At 41.2% G+C, this 19,161-nt stretch overlaps 1 protein-coding gene across 10 annotated transcripts in view; it reads left to right on the top strand.

Annotated features, from left to right (window-relative positions):
• LOC310709177 (rho GTPase-activating protein 39-like) overlaps positions 1-19,161 on the top strand; it is a 79,822-nt gene that overhangs the window by 18,226 nt on the left and 42,435 nt on the right. For 2 of the 10 annotated variants that reach the window (XM_083508375.1, XM_083508371.1), the window contains exon 1: positions 7,696-8,052. The exons of 5 other annotated variants lie outside the window; for them this stretch is intronic. Coding sequence is in view for 2 of the 5 variants with exons in the window: in XM_083508368.1 (XP_083364494.1) it covers positions 7,917-8,052; positions 10,342-10,381 (176 nt within the window). In the remaining 3 variants the exon portion in view is untranslated. Of the gene's footprint in view, positions 1-7,695; positions 8,053-10,341; positions 10,382-12,164; positions 12,212-19,161 lie in introns of those variants that run through there. 3 more of the 10 variants (XM_083508368.1, XM_083508366.1, XM_083508373.1) reach the window with 3 other exon arrangements.

The following is a 19,161-nucleotide window of genomic DNA, read 5'->3' as shown; positions in this document are numbered from 1 at the left end:
AAAGTTTCTAAATAGATAAGCCAGTTTTCCTGTCATCCATTCACAATGGAGTTCGCCTTTTTCTAGTTAGTTTGCCTAGATTAGTTACATTAGATTAGCTACTAAAGAGCAACATCTGTTATGAGAAGTCATCTCTCTGGGTATAATCTCATCTACATATTCCTGTTTCTCTGGATGCATCTGTTAGCCATAGCATCATGCTGGCCATCAATAAACCTCTTTTGGCCCAGTTAACTACAGAAATAAGAGAACATTTCGTTTTCATTCCAGTTCATTTTAATTTGTATACCACCTTTCTATATTACTATACACAAGGCAGTTTACAACAACAAACTATACCACAAAGATCACACCCCTTACAATAATCTGATCTAATACAAGAAAATGTTAATAGAAACATAACTTTAAATTAAACAACTTATATCAAATAAAGCAATATTCAACAATCCATTAGCATATAATAGTACACAACAAAATTAACTCTCAAAATATCAGCAAATAATAATTACAAAGAAATTTACTTTTAACAATTACAGTAAATAATTGCTAAAGTATAATTAATAAAAAATAACAGCAAGTCACAATGCATAAAATACCACCATACATAACCAAATAAAAGGGTGAAAATGAGAAACAAAGACATGCAACTTATAATTAAAACAAAAAGATGTTTAAATAATTTAGCAATGTGTCCTCATAGGGACTTAGGCCTTTCTCTGCAGTCCTTGTGGACAGAAGATGTGTTAAAAGTACCATCACAGACCTTTGCTGCCTCCAAACCTTTATGATCTCAGAATCTCAAATTACCAGACTTTTGTCATAATTTGTGGTGGTTAGCAGAATCCAAGCCTTTCTTGACAAAGTGTAGGTCAGGCTGCCTCAACCTCTGCCCTCCAGATGTTTTTGGCCTACAACTACCATGATCCCTAGCTAGCAGGACCACTGGTCAGGGATGATGGGAATTGTAATCCCAAAACATCTGGAGGGCCGAGGCTGAGGAAGCCTGGTGTAGGTTGATGCTGCATAGTTTTTATTCGCCAACTATCAGAGTTGGATGAGCCAGTGATCTGTAAGAAGGTTGGGTGAAATGGTGATGCCTGCTAAAGTGGTAGCTGAACATTTTTAAAAGAGTGCACTCTCCCCTGTAACTGAAAAGGGCCATATTTCATTTCCTCAGAATCAGAGCTGGCTAGTTATGGCTGCAACTGAATAGAACAGTAACTGTCTTGGAAAGTGGCCATTCAAGACACAGTCAGGAAATTCTAATGGATGCAGCATAACCTCAGCTGCTAACACTTTGTTGCCACTCACGTTCTTTTTACACAATGCATTTCCATTCCTTCTGGGATAGGCTTGTTTGAAAACCAGTCAAGTTATATTTCAGATGCTGTCCTTTGCATCTGGGTTTTGGACTGCATAAAGTGCTGAATTGGACCCTAGGCATCCATACCCAGGACAATTAAATATTTATTAAGCAGATACTATGTGTGACTTAATAGAAATAAATGGGATGTGTTTGTTTTCCAGCCTGGCACTGAAATATGAAGACATTACTTAAACACACTTGTGCTTGGTTCTGTCTGAACTTGAACTAAGTGCCAGGGGTAGGGAGAATGGCTGGAAGGGGAGCAGAGAGACTGGCAATGAATTTATTAGCCCAACACTATGCAGTGAGTGGAGCTTCGAATCTGTAAGAGAGAATATGCCCATACTTTACTATCTCTTCATTTCGTGATGCAGCAACCCATAGAAAGAGTTTTGATAGCTTTCACTTGGAACTCTTGTGTTGCCTAGTGGGAATAATACATATGAAATTTAGGCTGTGTATAAGCCACATCTTCTAGTACTGCATAATTTAAATTTTAAACTTGAAGCAGTGTCCAAAAAAAATGAAGGTGCACAGATATATGAGGGCTTGCATGATCTGCAAGGAAATGTTGTTTTGGACTGTGAACACCTGTGCTGTTCCAGCTAATCTCCTGGTCTGCAGTTCAGACTAATAAGGATCAGCACAGCAAGATTTGGCACAGTCCCTGTTGGCACATCATTGATATTGGGTTTGCTGAATAGGCATGGCTGACACCAAGGAAATCTTCTGGTTAGAAATGCCTTTAAGAAAGCTGGGAGGAATTGATCTGTGTTGTCCTTCACGTGATCATTGTAAATGTTATGCAGTCGCCTGATCACTGTTGCCTTGATATTTCTGTCATGTGAGTTGTTGAGAGAACGTCAATGGAAGCAGCATATTCTATAATAGAAAGGGAAGCCTTCCCATTATAGGTTTTAATTCAAAAGAACACAGAAATGGCCCATCTAGTCCAGTATCCTGTTCTCACAGTGGCCAAACCTGCAATGGGAAAACTGCAAGCAGGACTTGAGCACAACAGCTCTCAGACTTGTGATTCCCAGTAACTGGTATTCAGAGGCACCCTGCCTGTGACAGTGGAGATATAATATAGTCATAATGGCTCATAGCCTTTGATAGCCTGGTTAGCTCAGTTGGTTAGATTGTGGTGCTGATAACGCCAAGTTGCAGGTTTGATCCCTGTATGGGACAACTGCGTATTCTTGCATTGTTGGGGGTCTAGATGATTCTCAAGGTCCCTTCCAACTCTATGACAGCTTTATCCTCCATAAGTTTGTCTAATCCTCTTTTAAAACCGTCCAAGTTGATGGCCATCACTGCTTCATGTGGCATCATGATCTGTAGTTTAGCTGTGCACTGCATGAATAAATACTTTATTTTAGTTGTCCCAAATCTTCCAACATTTATCTTCATTGGGTGTCCACAAGTTCTAGTCTTAGAAGAGAGGGAGAAAAACTTTTTTCTATCCACTTTCTTCACACTGTGCATAATTTTATAAATTTCTATGAGGTCACCTCTTGCTTGCCTTCTCCCTAAACTAAAAAGTCCCAAAATGCTATAATCTTTTTCATAGGGGAGTAACTCCACCCCCTTGATAATTTTGGTTGGCCTTTTCTGATCCTTTTCCAACTCTGCATTATCCCTTTTCAGGTAGGGCGATCAGAACTATACACAGTATTCCAAATACAGTCACGCCATAGATTTGTATGATGACATTATGATATTGGCAGTTTTTTTTGCTTCTCTCTGTTCCACCAGGTTCCTGTTATTCACACTATATCAGTGCCATCCTCTAAGACCAAGCACTCTGGTTCACCCATCTTGGCTCAGAGGCTTCTAGCATTGCGTGGCGAGTTCCCGCCCCCCACCAAGATAAATAAACACACGAGACACCATAATTAAGGTTAATTGGGCGAATGAGGCCACAACTTTATTGAATTCAGGAATGAGAGGCATTGGCTTAGGCATTGGTCCTAACGACTATCCGGCTCCAGCCCATTTGCTGGAGACACGGTGAAGGGTTAACACTGATCGGGGGAGTCTCCCGCTGAGGCACGTCGGCTAGGAGCTCCCCCGGGTCACCGCTCTGGGGCGTGCCTTTGGCCCTCACCTCCATAGGCTTCGGACAGGGCCACGCCCCCCGGAGTCCTTTAACGGACCACCCTTCGTTCACTGGGGGGAGGTGATGGCGTTCCTCCCCCCACACACATCCTCTTAACCCCTTCTTACCAATGCCTACCGCCAATGCCGAAGAGTTGTGACGAGTTGCTACGAGGTAGGCGAAAAACCAAAAGGCTGGAAATTGCCGATTGGGAAAAATTCCTACCATGCCCCTTGCGGCGACAGGCCGAAGCCCATAGGAAAGTCAGACCTGCCTAAAGCCCAACTAAAGGGAGGGAGGGTGGGGAAACGTGAGGCCAGCCGGGGAAGAGAGGGCGAGCCCCCTCCGCCCCGGCCCTAAATAGGGCAAGCCACGCCCCCTCCAGCCAGCCGATTGGCTGGCCGGGAGGCGTGGCCGGGCGGGATTCCCTTGCTCTCGCGGGGGCTGAGACCAGCCCCCGCTCACGTGGGGAAGGGCGTGATGCCCGCAACCCCACCTCCTGGGGCAGGCCCGGAAGTGGCTTTAGCATATAAACACTTGTATACAGTCCCTCTCCAAATGTCCTTGGCCCTTTCAATTTGATCTGTGGCGCTTTGTGTTGCCAGTTAACTCTGGTCAACAATCAAGCTGTGTTGTGCTTGCCTAGTGTGGGATAAAAAGTATTGTTCACCCCAACGCATGTGTTTCCTTATCCTTCTCCTCAGTTGTCAAATGTGCTCTTGTTTGAAAATAGATCTGTTGTTCACAATAAAAATATCTGAAAACTGTATGCAGAATTAAACCCCAAGGTATTCCACCCAAGCCTTTAAAGTAGCAGTTTTACTTATGTGTTTGTGTCCTTCAATATAAACAATGACCCACTATGTTTAGATTGGTTTGTTTACGGCAAATGCTGAAGAAGCCCATAGTTTGAAAATGTTTTGCTAGACCTACACCTTGTGCCTTTCATTTGTCGATTTGTTAACCTCTCTCTGTTTATGGAACAAACATTTATGTCACATTATTCAGTGCAGTTTTGTAAACAGATCTTTACTTTTTCATTTGGTTAGCCATTTGGCTTCCTTTCTGCAGTTTAGCACCATCAGGAAAATGGTTGTTCTTCCCCCTGTTCAAAAGTCACAATGTGCCTCTATTTGGATTTACAAAGCAATTGGAAGTTGAAGGAAACGTGTAATTTTGGATCCTTGTGGACTAAGCAGTTTTCTCCTTGTTGTTTGGCTTATCGCCAAATTCCTACACTATCCCAGAGTTGTAGTGATTTAGTTGAGTCACACTTAACAAGCTTGGACAGCTAATATGTTCAAGAGTTCTCGGCTTTGAGAGACAGAGGGAAACAACTGTGGATAGGGACAGCTGCAATCTGAGAGAGTTCCTGAAAAATGAAACTACATAAGTTGTAATGAAAACAACATTTATCTTTGTTTGATAGGTTTAATGACTAGTCTCTTGTGGACTTTGCTACCTGAAAAATAGCCAAATCCTTCCCAAAGTACACAAGTATTTGCAGGTTTTCAATGAGTTCTCTCTTTTGGCTCATAAAAGACTGGCAACTTCAAAATCCCAGAAAGAAAGAAAAAAGACAGAAGGCTATTATTTGCTGATAGCAGATGCTGAGGAATGTCACAAAACATTTTGGTTTGTTCTGGGACTTGAATATGTAACTTCAGAGTCTTTTCACTGGCTTGCTGCAATTTTTTACTCTGTTGAAGTTAAGTCTTCCAGAATGGAAAGTACATTTCCTGCAAGACTGAGTCCCAGGCCTTTGCATGGAGCATATGCAAAGTGGTTGTTTTGTTTGAAGATCTGTTTGGTAAATAGAGGGCTTTGGCAGGGAAGCAAACAACTGACTCTTTGGCATTTGGATAATGTGTGGGGTGATCAGGAGGGGGGGAAAGCTACAATAGTGTCCCTTGCAGAGCAACTGCAAATTAGACAGAGCCATGCTACAGTAAATAACCCATGCCTAGTTCATACTCTGCATTAAAAGAAACTCCAGACTTTATATTAGGAATCACTATTAGAACATACAAAGTATGGCAAGCTAGAAATAAAAGCTGTGTCTTCAAAACACAGGAGGCTTTTTCAGGTTTACTTCCATAAATTTAAAGGTAGGTTTTAAAAAAGAAAGCCGACACTGTCAATAATTAAAATCATGTATCAAATTGTATATGACATTTTAGAACATAAGCAGCCCAGTTTGTAATGTTTATAGTTGATATAAGATGGGCCTAAAATCAGGTTTACTTCTCATTTTTAATTTATTTACCACACTTAAACCCCACGTTTCCTCCAAGGATTCAAAGGCAGCATATATAGTTTACCTTTCTGGTTTTTCCTCACAAATAACCTGTAAGGTAGGTTAGGAAGTAGTACTGTCTCACAGAGGCGGAGCTAGCTGCTCTGGCACCTGGAGCGGCACATGCTATGCACCCGGGGGTGGAGCTAATGGCCTGCGGGGGGCAGAGCAAGCGTCCCGGGGGCGGTGGCAATGTCACCCCCCCTCAGGAATTACACCTGGGGCGGGTCGCACCCACCGTACCCCCCCTTCCCCTGCCAGTGCTGTCTCAAGGTCACCAAGTGAGCTTTGTGTTTAGGAGGGAATTTCAGCTTGGGTCTTCCAGTCTTAGCCATTTGAAAGTTGTTTTTCACCTATAATGACTTTATCCAGCCTTGCCAATAGTTCAGGAAATATTTGTCTGTGATCTGGTCCTGCACCCAGGAGGCGTATCACTTTTTAAGTGCCCCTGTTTCCATCCAGAGAACTCTTCCTTCATTATTTGAAAGTGAGTGAGCTTTGGCTTGAATATTCAGGGGAAGTTGTGGGTGCTAAATCTGTCTGGCCCTTCTCTTATCTTGAGCAGTCATAGCACAGCACCTCCTGCCCATGTCCACACACCACCTACCTTTGCCTGTTTATTATTGGTCAGGTTCCCCATATTTTCCACTCAAACTCCCTCCTGAAAACACTGGGGAAAGGGGGGTGGATTTTATTTCACAGTGATATCACAGTAACTCACATAATGCTTTTTCAAAAGTTATCAGGTTTTCAGCTTTATTATTATCATTATTTTATTTATTAGTTGATTTAAACCACAAAGGTCTCAAAGTGACTTACAAAAGCCACATATATATCTCAGTGAGTTGAGTGCATGCTTTGCTGGCAAAAGAAGCCAAATTCAGTCCTGGTATCTCCTAGTAGGTTAGAAAAGCCCTGTCTCTGAAACTCTGGAGAGCTGCAGCCAATCAGTGCAGACAATACTGAGCTAGGTGGACCAGTAGACCAATTTAATGTATGGCAGCTTTCTGTTTTCTATGACTTGCCTGAAAAGCATGTACTCTCAGCTGTGTACCCTCGTTTTGTCTTTGCAGGGAGGAGCTTGTGTGTAGCATGGTGGTAGCTTGCCTTGACATTTAAATGTGTGTTGCATTATGTATGGTGTTGTTAAGTCATATTTTCAGTGTACAGTGTTGCGTTTATGCAACGTGGATAACAGGTTTTGTAATGATGGATAAAATGCTGGCGGTTGTTTCCTGTAACGTCCCTGCTTTTGTTCCCGATGGAGATGGCAGTGGGTCCTGTGTTCACACTCCTTGTTGTTGTTCAGAGCACACGCTGCACTGTAATACAATCTGTGATGGTCAAAATAGTTTGCAGCTGTGTGTAGAGACTTGGAAGGTTTAACTAATTACACAAGCAGCTTGTCCAGCACAGAAAATCTATTTATAAAATTCAGTTGTATCCCTTACAGTCTCATTCACATTGCAGCTGAGTGACAGGGCCTGATGCCAAGTCACCTGAGCAGTTTCTGAGGTTTTGTCTGGATGGTTCCTAACCAGTTTGGCCAGGATTCCAAAAATCAGGCAATGGTCACTAGAAGCTGCCCTCCATACAAACACTTGAAACATCAGCCAGCAGCACTGAAGAGAGAAGAGTTAAGAGGGAAATTATTTAAAACAGCAGCTCCAAATGACAAAGACCCAGACTGTCTAGATTCAAATAACAGCAACCTGCCTTGATCAGAATCTCCTGAATGCTACTAAAGAATTATGGGCACATCTGTGTTCTCAAAATAAGGATATTGTTTGTGCATGATGAGTAGCATTTAGCAGCTGTTCACCTTCCAGCAGTTCAGAGGAGCGTGACAGCAGTGGAAGGACATCAAGCCCCTGGCCGCTATCCAGTATTCCAGGAATTCTGATGGAACTTTATTTGCTTCAGTCAAACTCTGGCCTGTTACCTTTTCATTCAGTGCTGAGTCTCGCTTGCTGCTTTGGGGGGGGGGGAGAGTTCTAAGCATACCTTCTCTGTTCCAGTTGAACTAGGACTCTGGACACATTCCTCAGGACTGGGCCAGGGAAATGAGCTTTGCCAGGGCCAGCGTGATATTTATATTTAATGTGCAGGAGTAAGAGAGAGTAAGATCCACAAAAACCCTTAGGAGATTCTGGATGAATAGACTAGGACCACAAACTGGAGGGGTGTGGGAAGGTGTGGTCAGTGGGAGGCAGGATCTGGAACCACAAGGGCAATCCTTTCAAGATAAGAAGCAAAAGGGAGTTGGAGCCAAGGTCAGGAGGCACAAAGGTCAGTTCATTTACGTGTGTGTGTGTGTGTGTGTGTGTGTGTGTGTGTGTGTGTTCTGTTGAGTTTCGCTGACCCCCCCCCCTTAAATCATCTCCCACAGAGGTGGTGGGAGGGGAGAGAAAGGAGAGATTCTACAGTTTGATGATAGTGTTTTTGTTCTTTGCCTAATCCCTTCTGGCAGCATGTTTGCTTTTGTATAGAGCTTTTGCCCCCTTGTTTGGAAATTAGCAAATGGCAGAAATTTCATTTGCTAGGAAGGTAAGCTTCTCTGTACATGTCCTTATGTCTATAATGTGCGGAGAACTTGATGTTCAGATAATTCCTTCAGTGTAAATCCCGTTTGTTCCAAAATTTGCTACTGGTGTTTCTGTTAAACCTTCTAGTAACACCTACCTGAAGAATCATAGTCATACAAAACACATGCTAAGGCCTCAGACAATAACAGTAATCTGGAAAAACTTTGGTATTGCATCAGCTCAAGGTTTTAATCGGCAGATAAAATTCCTTTAGTAGGCTCCCTGTCCCAGTTCTGGCTTCAAAGGAGGAGACAGACAAAGATGCAAGAATTGAAGGTCAGGCTGGCAAGCTTTGCTTTAAGTGATCTATTTTCCCTGCAGACACTATTTGGCATTGCACCTATTCTTTGTGCGTAACACTGTGGCCTGCATTTTGTAGATTTGTTTGTTTTTAGTGGGTTTGTGGATGTGTGCATGTTCACCACTTTATTTAGGAAATCAAACTCAGAGACCCTGGTCCTTTTCAGCATCACATTTGTATGACAAGGATGATCAGACACTAATTTGAGGGTTGGGCAGGCTACAGGGTTCGTAAGCAAGGAAAGGAAATCCAGCCGAAAGAGCCAGGACCTTTCTCTCTCATCTCTTTCATCACCATGCAGCATCATAGTTGTTGGTGTTCAGAGGTGCTAATGTGCAAATTCAACTTTTATTTTAGAAGAAATATTGAAAGTTGGAGCCCAGAACTCTGAAGACTGGGAAGCACCTGTGTATCAAAATATACAAATATAAATATATCAGGATAATGAAGAACAAACTAATGTTTAAATGAAATTCTGTAATAAGCACTGCTACAGATACTACTTTGGAGACATTCAGAGATCAAAGTGAGGCAGATCCAATATAAGGCAGGAGAACCTAGAATCAGTAAATAATAATAATAATAATAATAATAATAATAATAATAATAATAATAATTTTTATTTATATCCTGCCCTCCCCAGCCGAAGCTGGGCTCAGGGCGGCTAACAACAATCAAAATAGTCCAACATTCTAAAACATTCATTATAAAATTAATTAAATCAAATTAAAATCAAATTAATGGCAACCATCAAGCAAAATTTTGTGCAGATTGCCAGAGGAGGGGGTCAGGCTGCTGACCAAATAAAACAATGTTGGGCAAAAAGATTCCTGCATTGCAGGGGGTTGGATGACCCTTGTGGTACCTTCCAACTCTACAAATCTATAATTCTATGAAATCCACAGTTTTCTGGGAATCCTTTTCTGTGTCCCAAATAATCAGCTACAGTTTAGTTAGGCAGGTAGAACAAGGCCCAGCAGTTGAGGAATGAATCATTCTGAAATCATTGGAACTAGGCAAATATGTCCAAGTATAACGATTCTGATTCTATTCCCCCACCCAGGAAACTGACTACATTAGCCTGTGCTGACTAGGTTAAAGGGACACAGCCTGAAATCCTATTCACACTTGGGATAAGCCTCACTGAACCCAATAGGATTTATTTCCAAGTAGCTACACATAAGATTGCACTCAGAATAAGAGTGGTAGAGTGCATTGTACCACTTGCCGATATGTAGTAGAAACCATTTCTTAATGTTTGCATTAAATACCTCCTGCAAGTAAAAGTGACTAGCATATTATTTAAAATGTTCACACAAGCAAAAGTACTATATATTATGTATATGAAATCAATGGTCATTTCCCAAAGTTTTCTTGTGATCCAGGCTGGAAAGTATTTTCCTATAAATGTCTCTTTGAGGTATTGTAGCATATGCTGTATATTTTCCATTCTAATCTTCTCTGTGTTAAGCAAGAAAGGCCCAGGATATTAACTTTTAAATACCAATTTCAATGGGAGTACAGCACTTCAAAAATTCAGCTCTGGAGCAGGTCCCAGGCTTTTTGAAGCCGTCAGCCCAGAGACATACCCTGGGGCTTCTAGAGCTTGTGCTCATAACAACATGCAATTAAACTAAGGATTGGTTGTTTGTGAATCTGGCTGCATTTCCCTCTGTTTTTATTACTACTTAGGCTCTTGTGTGAATCCTGGTCTTCAGAAGTTGAAGGAGAGGTGAGTGTAAGGCACTATGCTGTGTGCCTTACCTTGTAAAAAACCCCACTCCGCCCAAGAGCTTTCAGTTCAGAAGTTGATTAAAGCAGACAAGAACAGAAATCAACGTATATTTTCAGTGCTTACTCTGCATAGTACTCACAGACCCCACAGAAAATATACACTCGTTTTCTGCCCTTACGTCTTTTTGCAGTGTAGGACAAAGTAGTTGTGTTTAATTAATTTATGCCTATTAGACACTTTGTGGATATCTTACTGCAAATATACCCCTTAGTGTACTTCATTCAGTAATCAGCACTGCAGATAAGTTGTACAGTGGTACCTACGGTTGTAGATGGGATCCGTTCCAGAGGTCTGGTTGGATCTCAAGGTTTCTGCAACCTGAGGACCGCTTCTGCGCATGCGCGCGGGGCGAAACCCGGTAAAATACTTCCGGGTTTGTCGCGTGCGCATCCCAAAGTGTACATAACCAGAGGGTTACATAAACAGAGATTGGACTGTATTGGTTATTCAAAGATGTAGAGTTGCATAGGAATAAGCTTCTGTATTGGTTTGCTTCGTATGATCAAGGACACAGTTCTCCTGCATATATCTTTTCTCCTTGTGTGAAATAGGACGATTTTGCCTTACAATTGCCTTAGATAGCTGGGTATTGATTATGAATTTATTATTAATTATAATATCACCAGGCTGTACTTGTGTGTAGTGTCTTTGCAGGCACATGTCTCAGCTCTGTATGTGTGTTCACTCTACAGACATTTAGTATTGGAGATGACAGGAAGCTCTGAGGTGGGGCTGCTAAATGGCAGCCTGTGTCTAGCTGAATTATTTAGGGCAGCCCCCCAACAACTTAACATATATATTTTACTGAGCAGAGGTTGGCATTGTCAAGGCCCATCATTGTGCTATCGTGATCACAGAGCTATGATGGGGAACCTGTGATTCTCCAGAAGTTGTTGGACTCCAGTTCCCCTCAGCCACGATCCTCATGCCCAGTGGTCAAGGAAATGGAGTCCAATATCTGGAGGGCCACAGGTTCCTTACTCCAGCATAAGAGATTTCAGTCTCTCTGTGCAGTCCAGAACAACAATGGGAATGCAAATCTCTCCATTCCCTAAGTGTGTGTGTGTGTGTGTGTGTGTGTGTGTGTGTCCTTCTCCTGAGCAGCAGCTACAAATAAGCTGGGGCCAGAGGGGGAGGCCTTCAACACTGCTTTTTCATGCCTGAATATATATCATAGACAGAAACAATATGTACTGTTTCCCTATTTGGCCAGGTCCTCAGTATGTCTGGGTTTGTGGGTCTGCCATGCCATGAGGCTCTTGTAGGGCTGGCTGAAGAAAGGTTGGCTACCCTTGTTCTAGTTAACAGTATTTATTCTATATTTTTGCAGAACAGGAATATATATATGCCTAACTAAACAGACTCTGGTGTATTTTGATGATACCTATTTACAAAGGCAACAGACACTTTGTGAAACTGGCTGCAGTTATATTTACCATGGTTTCTCTGTAATTTTCCTGACAATGTGCATGATAAGTGTGGGCATATATATAATTGCTTGCTTTAGGGGTTTCAAATTATAGCTTTTCCTGGTTTTGGCAGAAAATCCAGACAGAGAGTATCATGATGTTGGAAATAGAATTTGTTTTCCTCTAGGAACTGACCATAGCAGCTGGTAAAGTTGTATGGCGAAATAAAGTGTTCAGAGAGAGCACAAATTTGAAGACCTTCTTGGAGCAGCCTTTCTTAAATCTCAGTGTGCATATATTTATTGTTCCAGGAAAGGGACAAGACTTGACCAGGGGATCCAAATGAAAGCAGATGCAGGTTAGATGTTTTGCTATACAGTGGTACCTCGCAAGACGAATGCCTCGCAAGACAAAAAACTCGCTAGACGAAAGGGTTTTTTGAGCTGCTTCGCAAGGCGATTTTCCCTATGGGCTTGCTTCGCAAGACGGAAACGTCTTGCAAGTTTGTTTCCTTTTTCTTAACACCGTTAATACAGTTGCGACTTGACTTCGAGGAGCAACTCATAGAACGCGGTGTGGTAGCCTTTTTTGAGGTTTTTAAAGACTTTGGTTATTTTTGAAGCTTTTCCAAAACTTTCCCGACACCGTGCTTCGCAAGACAAAAAAAATCGCAAGACAACAAAACTCGCGGAATGAATTAATTTCGTCTTGCGAGGCAACAGCTGGGGGTGGGGCAAGGGCTGGCAAAGGGCTTTTCGGCCCAGGCTCATCTTTGTTTTCTTAACAGCTTCACTGCTCTTGGTCTTTGTTAGGTAAGTGTTCTTTACCTAACTTTGGGGTTGGGATGCAACCTGCTGGGCATCCTGGGGCCTGGTTCTGGGCATTCGTGGAGGCCTCCGAGAGCTCAGAAAACTCACTTCCGGGTTAAAAACGTTCGTAACCTGATAAAGCGTAACTCGAGGCGTTCGTAACCAGAGGTACCACTGTACTGTGTGTCCTTGGAGTCTGAGCCACATTCTTTGGGAGCTTTATCACTTAGTGAAGCATTATAAGATTCTGCCCACCCCCCTTCCAATCTGTTAATTTGACTACTGTAATCTTTGAACCAGTGGGTTTTTTTATGCCTTTTAAAAGACATTTTCATGTAAAAAAACCCCTATCTATTATCTCTGGCAAAAAACACACAAAAGAACCTTCATTAGCTTCTTCCTGGGTATATCTTTAAACAACATTGGCAAGACTATGTCTCCAAAAAAGCACTATCTAGATTTCTAGGATCTCCCATTTTAAATGTTTTTCTTATGTTAGTCCTGCTTTCCCCTTCATTATAGGGTTGGGTTTTTTTAGGAACTTGGGTTGACTGCAAAGGTTAGATGTCTAATTTAGGAACCCATCTTTAAATGTTAATCCATCTGTAGCTCTCTGCATTTGTTTTACAACAGCCAGTTCCCAAAAAAGCAAATCGGGATTGTATGTGTGCGCCCTTTTTACTTCCCACTATACTGCTTGTTACTTACTTGAGGGTGTTGTAGGAGTTCCTAAACTGCATTTTACTGTATTGTATGGCACTGTTTGTATTAAATTTTGTTTGCAGATCTTCTTGCATTTCTGCTCCCATGTGGGTGTCTGCTTAAAATACTTCTGAAATAAAAATCCACTGTGCTTCTCTGATGGGACTATATTGTATATTCAAACCAAAACAACTGAGTGTGAGATGAAGAGAATGGAGAAGTATAGCTAGGTTTGCACATCCTTGATATTACTGAAACATTTTCAAAATATGTGGATACACTGAAAAGCCACAAATGCCATCGAGTTTTCTTGTAAGAATAACAATTGCCCTGCTGCATCAAATGGGAGATTTGTCTGTTGTTATTACCATCATTTTCTATATTTATATAATACTGGCTGGGCTGCACACAATATTAAAAACAACACTATATTATAAAAATACAATTAGCAGCATAAAATACTTCCATCAGAAAGAAGCGTAAAGACAGCTGACTAAAAGACACAGAACACCAAGCATGATTCATAACAATAAGACTTTTGTGAGTGAGGGGGGAGGTGACAATTTCAGCACCAGGGCACCACCACCAAGAAGGCCCTCATCTTAGTACTCACTCATTTTACTTCACTTGGGAAGTGCTTCTGGAACAGAACCTAAAGAGGATCTCATGATGTGGTTTTAAAAAAATGGTATTTCAGGTATCCTAGTCCCAACTTCTTAAGGGCTTTTAAGGCGAAAACCTGCACTTTAAACTTGGGCCCAGAAATGACCTAGAAACTAGAGCAGTTAGTGAAGCACTGGCGTCATATGGTCACATAGCCCAGGCCCAGTTAACAATCTCACAGTTCTGGTTTGGGCCAGCTGCACTTTCCAGACAGTGTCCAAAGTGGCCTCATGCAGAGCACATTCCTAGTCTGCATTCTGTTTCCAAAGCAACCATCCAAATGCTTCTTGAACCTTGCAAGCAAGGCTTCAAGTCGCTGGTTACCCTTTGTTAATCCATAGATTGCAGCTTGCTGTTGGCATGGCAGTGCAAGGGACAATTTTTTAATTTGTAGCAAACGTATGTCAGAACTAACCTACTGGGTATGCGTTTCTGAAACATTCCATTTCATAAATACGGCACAAGCAGCTATTGTAGAAACAGCAAAGAAACCTCTGGCATATCAGCATTTTTATTTAATTTCCCTTGTGATTTCAGAGAGCAGTCCATCTTGAGCACACCATTCATGGTCCTTGGATTGCTGTTTAAGAATTACTGGTGTATTGCACGTGTAATTTCACCTTATTTGCAAGGGACAAAGCAGAGTGTTTCCTTCTTATAATCAATTGTCTGTACAGAGTTCACCTACAAAAGCAAATCCATAAGCATTCTGAAGGGTTACAAACACAGCTGCTGAAACCTTGGAATTCTTGGTTGCAAGTAAAAAATAGGTATAAAAGGAAAATTCCTGGATGCCAAGAGCAAAGTTTGGGGCAAGTACTCTTTGGTGAGAGAACCCCAACAGAGATTAAAAATCACAAAATATGCAGCAAAGTAAAGCCTGGAAGTATAGGTTGTTAGACCTTTAAAATATGCCCTTCCAATATCCTTCCAAAGTTTTGCTCTTCCCCAGTAAAAGACCATACGTTTGGTAAGTTAAAAATGATAAACTTACAAACTCCCCAAAGGTCAGATTCATGTGCTTTTCTATACAGAATCAGAATAAGTTGCACAGGCAGGAAAACTTGACTTGGTTTCAGTGGTGAGAGAGCCATGCAGTCTGAGCTTGGAACAACCAGCTCAGACCTCCTCTCATGTTGAGCTTCTCAGGTAGACTAAAAGGGAACAAAGGCTTGATTATAGTACCTCCCTGGGTGAGCTCAGCCTCACAGGACAGCTTACTCCTGTATGGCTTTAACCTATTCATGCATTAATTAGACTTAAGCATGTTGGTTATATGAGGCTGCTTATCCCACAGGAATGATGTACAGTGATGAAGGGAGAAGCTGATAAGTTTGCAACGCATGGCTTAGCAGGCTTTGTTTCCAAATTGTCCTGTTTTTTCTCATGAGCAAGGAGAAGCTTGTAGCTGTAAGCTAAATCCGGTATTTAGATTAGCTGGAGGATTGAAAACAATAGGCTCACCTTTTTATTTCTCTTCTGCAAAATAACTTCTAAAGCAATATATTCACCTTCAAGGATCTCTTAAGGTGGGAGACAGCTTCATCCATGAGAGGCCACTTCAAGGTACTTTAATGAGTATTCCTACTCTACCACTCTCTGTTAAGACACAAATAAGTAAATGTGAATCTTAATTACGGTAAGTCACTGTCTATCTGCAAAACTTAAGTGACAAAGCCTTCATTTTTATCCTTCTAAGCCAGGCTTTGTTTGAACTGCTCTTTATTTTCCAAACTTTTGCGTTTAGCACACATATTGCCCCACTGGTGTGGTAAGTCATTAACAAGGAGTGCTTATGTTTGCTGGGTGATGTATCACGTTGTATCTAGCTTTTTCATATACCATCTGGAGGCTCTCAATCAAGAGTATATTTAAGTCAAGGAAAAGCTTTTTCATTTACTAAAGGAGGACATAGTTGGAACAAGAACAAGAATAATTACTAAATTGGAAGCACTTGGTTTGGTGTGGTTTGTAGGGGGCATATCCAGATGTTAATATTTTTGATTTTAAGAATTATTAACATGAATGTGTGAATTGTCTAGAAAGTGTTGGGTGGGTGGCGAGCACATTGCTTTCTGGATCTATTAAAAGTATGGAGCACATTCTCAACTAAAATGAGTTAAAGAGACCTGCCTTTGAGTAACCACATCACTCTTTTGTTCTGCTTATAAAAAGGTAAAGGGAACCCTGACCGTTAGGTCCAGTCGTGACCAACTCTGGGGTTGCGGTGCTCATCCTGCTTTACTGGCCAAGGGAGCCAGCATTTGTCAGCTTCCGCAGACAGGTTTTCCGGGTCATGTGGCCAGCATGACTAAGCCGCTTCTGGCGAACCAGAGCAACGCACGGAAATGCCGTTTACCTTCCCGCCAGAGCGGTACCTATTTATCTACTTGCACCTTGACATGCTTTCGAACTGCTAGGTTGGCTTATAGAGCTACCTAAATCCTAGTTGTAAAGTGGAGAAATATTCAAAGCTGGTTGAGAAGTTCTTTTGCACTCCCTTTTTGCAGTTCATCTGGCAGTTCTACATGCTTGAACAATGTGCTTTATAATCCAGGAGCTTGTGGATCTTGGCCCACAACATTACTGTTCTCTGAGGCTCTGAGAATACTTACTGAGATGGCTTGCTCACATTACTCAACTTGTGCAAATTAAAATGCCAGGTGGACATTCACAAGTGCAGAAGAAGGTGGCCCCAATCTGAATTGGGTCTCACTCTTCAAATTTCCTCCGGCTCTCATCAAACCTGGATCATACAAAGTTGGCATGCTTTGGTCAAATGCCTGAGTGCCATTGGGTGTTATATTTTGTTTTTGTCTTGCTCAGGAAGTTCCCCAGTAGCAAACTGTCCAGAGCTGTGGTTTATTTTGACAGGCTGTAGCTTAGTGGAAAGAATTTTTATATTTATGAATGTAGAGGAAATGCCTGAGATCTATAAAACAACACAGAGAAAAGAGACAGTACAAATGGCTGTTTGGCTTGTGATGTAACAAAAGTTTGATTCAGGAACCAAATTAATCAATAACCCAACTCTTTCAATTAATAGACAAGCTTGTTACTAAGTTACTGAATGAGAGGGGAATTTGACAGTTTGCCCCATAAAATACTGAGCACTGGATAAAGAAAGAGTTTATCCTAATTTATTTAGTATTCCTATATTTTATTTTAAAAGGAAGTCTTAATGCACTAACGTTCATAGTGCCTTATGCATTTAGGGACAGGTTACATATTTTGTCATGATTTTGCCTTCGTTTCAATTTCTGTTGTTACTAATGCAGTGGTAACTGCCTTTGGGTGTACCAAGATAAATGTTTGTTTCTGAGCTAGAGTAATTATATATTGGTGTGCAAAGAATGCTTAGGCAGAAACTGCAGAGAACAGCTGGCCCTGAATTATGTTGTATTAAGCATTTTCCCTGAACTTATTTTCTGATCTAAACATGTTTAATCTTTAGAATGTATGAAATACTTTCTGTGATTTCCTTTCTTTCCTCATACATGACCTTGTTTATGAAGGTCTTTTAGCCATTTCTAGCTTTATTAGAAATAGCTGGGATGAGGAAGAAGAGTTGCTGCCATTCATGTGCATCCTACAAATTCCCCTTCCCCTTCCTCACTCAGCAAAGTCAGGGCTTGGAAAGAGTAAGGAGCAGCGGCACTTTAGGGAACTTTAGGGAAGTACAGAGAGTCACAATAATATTTTATTGTTCTCTCAATTTTTTAATGATGGGAAGGAAAACCTAAATCCTGAAGGTAAGTTAAGCACAGTTTAGATCATTAAATAAAATTTATGTGGCCTAAAACACTTTTCTTCCACCCAGATGTTTGGCAGAAGTTGCTTTACAACTTTGTAACTTGTGGCTCATGACCATGTCCATTTTATAGTGGCTGTCTTCTATAAATATTCACATTTTTATTACTTGGTTGGAATCTACACACGCATAAAAAACGCTGTGAAAAAAAACATTTTGAAAAATATATTGAATTTTGCATAGCTCACTTTCGCCATCTAGTGTCACATTTGTATATTGCACTTTACAACCCATTTAAAACGTTTTATTTGCAGCTGTGTAACTGAGTCCTTAGTTTCCAGATGTGGTTCCTTGCCCTGAATATAATTTCAAAGTTTGCTTTAATAAGCTAGGATCAAACTGGTTTCAGATTCTGAAACTATCTTCTCTAAGAACAAATCACAACTCTCCTACGTTCAGCTGTAAGATGGAACTGTGATTTGTTTTTAAAGTGAAAGCATGAAAGGGGGAGAGTGGAAGAAATCTGAGTGATCCTGAGGCTCATTGCAACTTGCTCCCAAATCATATAAACCATGGTTTATGTGATTGTCTGTACCAGCCCAGAAGATCAGTTCCAGCCATACGAGTCATCTTTGTATATGATCAGTCAAGGTTATTAACACATGAGTACTATTTTGAACAAAACTAGCAAGAAGACTTGTAGAAGACTTCCCTGCAATACATTTTAACCATGGGAGTGACCTGGTTCAGTACTATTTCTGAATACTATTACTTAAATTGAAAGCTCCTCTTTTGTTTCCTCTCTCTTCTGTGTTAAGCTGCATGAGTTAGAATGAGGAACACGCAAATTTCTTTCCAATGAACGTTCTTGAAACAGTTCTGATAAATCCATAGATTTCTTTATATTACATCATACTGTACTATCTTTTGACAGGGTTAGGATTTAGATTGCAACATCATGGCTCGGACACGTTATCTGAAAGCCTGTAGATTTCTTTACGGTTTAGGTGCTTATCTCTCATTCTCTCAGACTCCTGCCAGCAATTTTCTTTGTTTTGTCTTTAATGGTAGTGGAATTGTGTGTTTTTGTGAACAATTGTAGTACATTGTCTAAGGCTATAATCCAGTGTGAACACTTGGGAGTAAGCTTCACTAAGTATAGTGGAATTACTGGCAAGGAAACATGTATAGGATTGGAGTTCACAGCTTTTCAGTTTCTCATCTTTTCAAACTTAGAGCACACACCTAACCATGTCTTTTCAGAAGGAAGTCATATTGAATTCAATAGGGCTAACTCACAGGGAAGTAGGATTGCTGCCTTAGATTGTTAGATTCCAGTGCAGATTTCCTATTCCTTATGTTCTTCTTTACACACACAGTGGT

The sequence above is a fragment of the Podarcis liolepis genome, assembly GCF_965112155.1.
Source record: "Podarcis liolepis genome assembly, chromosome: 6".
Classification (NCBI taxonomy): domain Eukaryota; kingdom Metazoa; phylum Chordata; class Lepidosauria; order Squamata; family Lacertidae; genus Podarcis; species Podarcis liolepis.
This window is presented reverse-complemented; position numbering and strand designations above follow the sequence as displayed.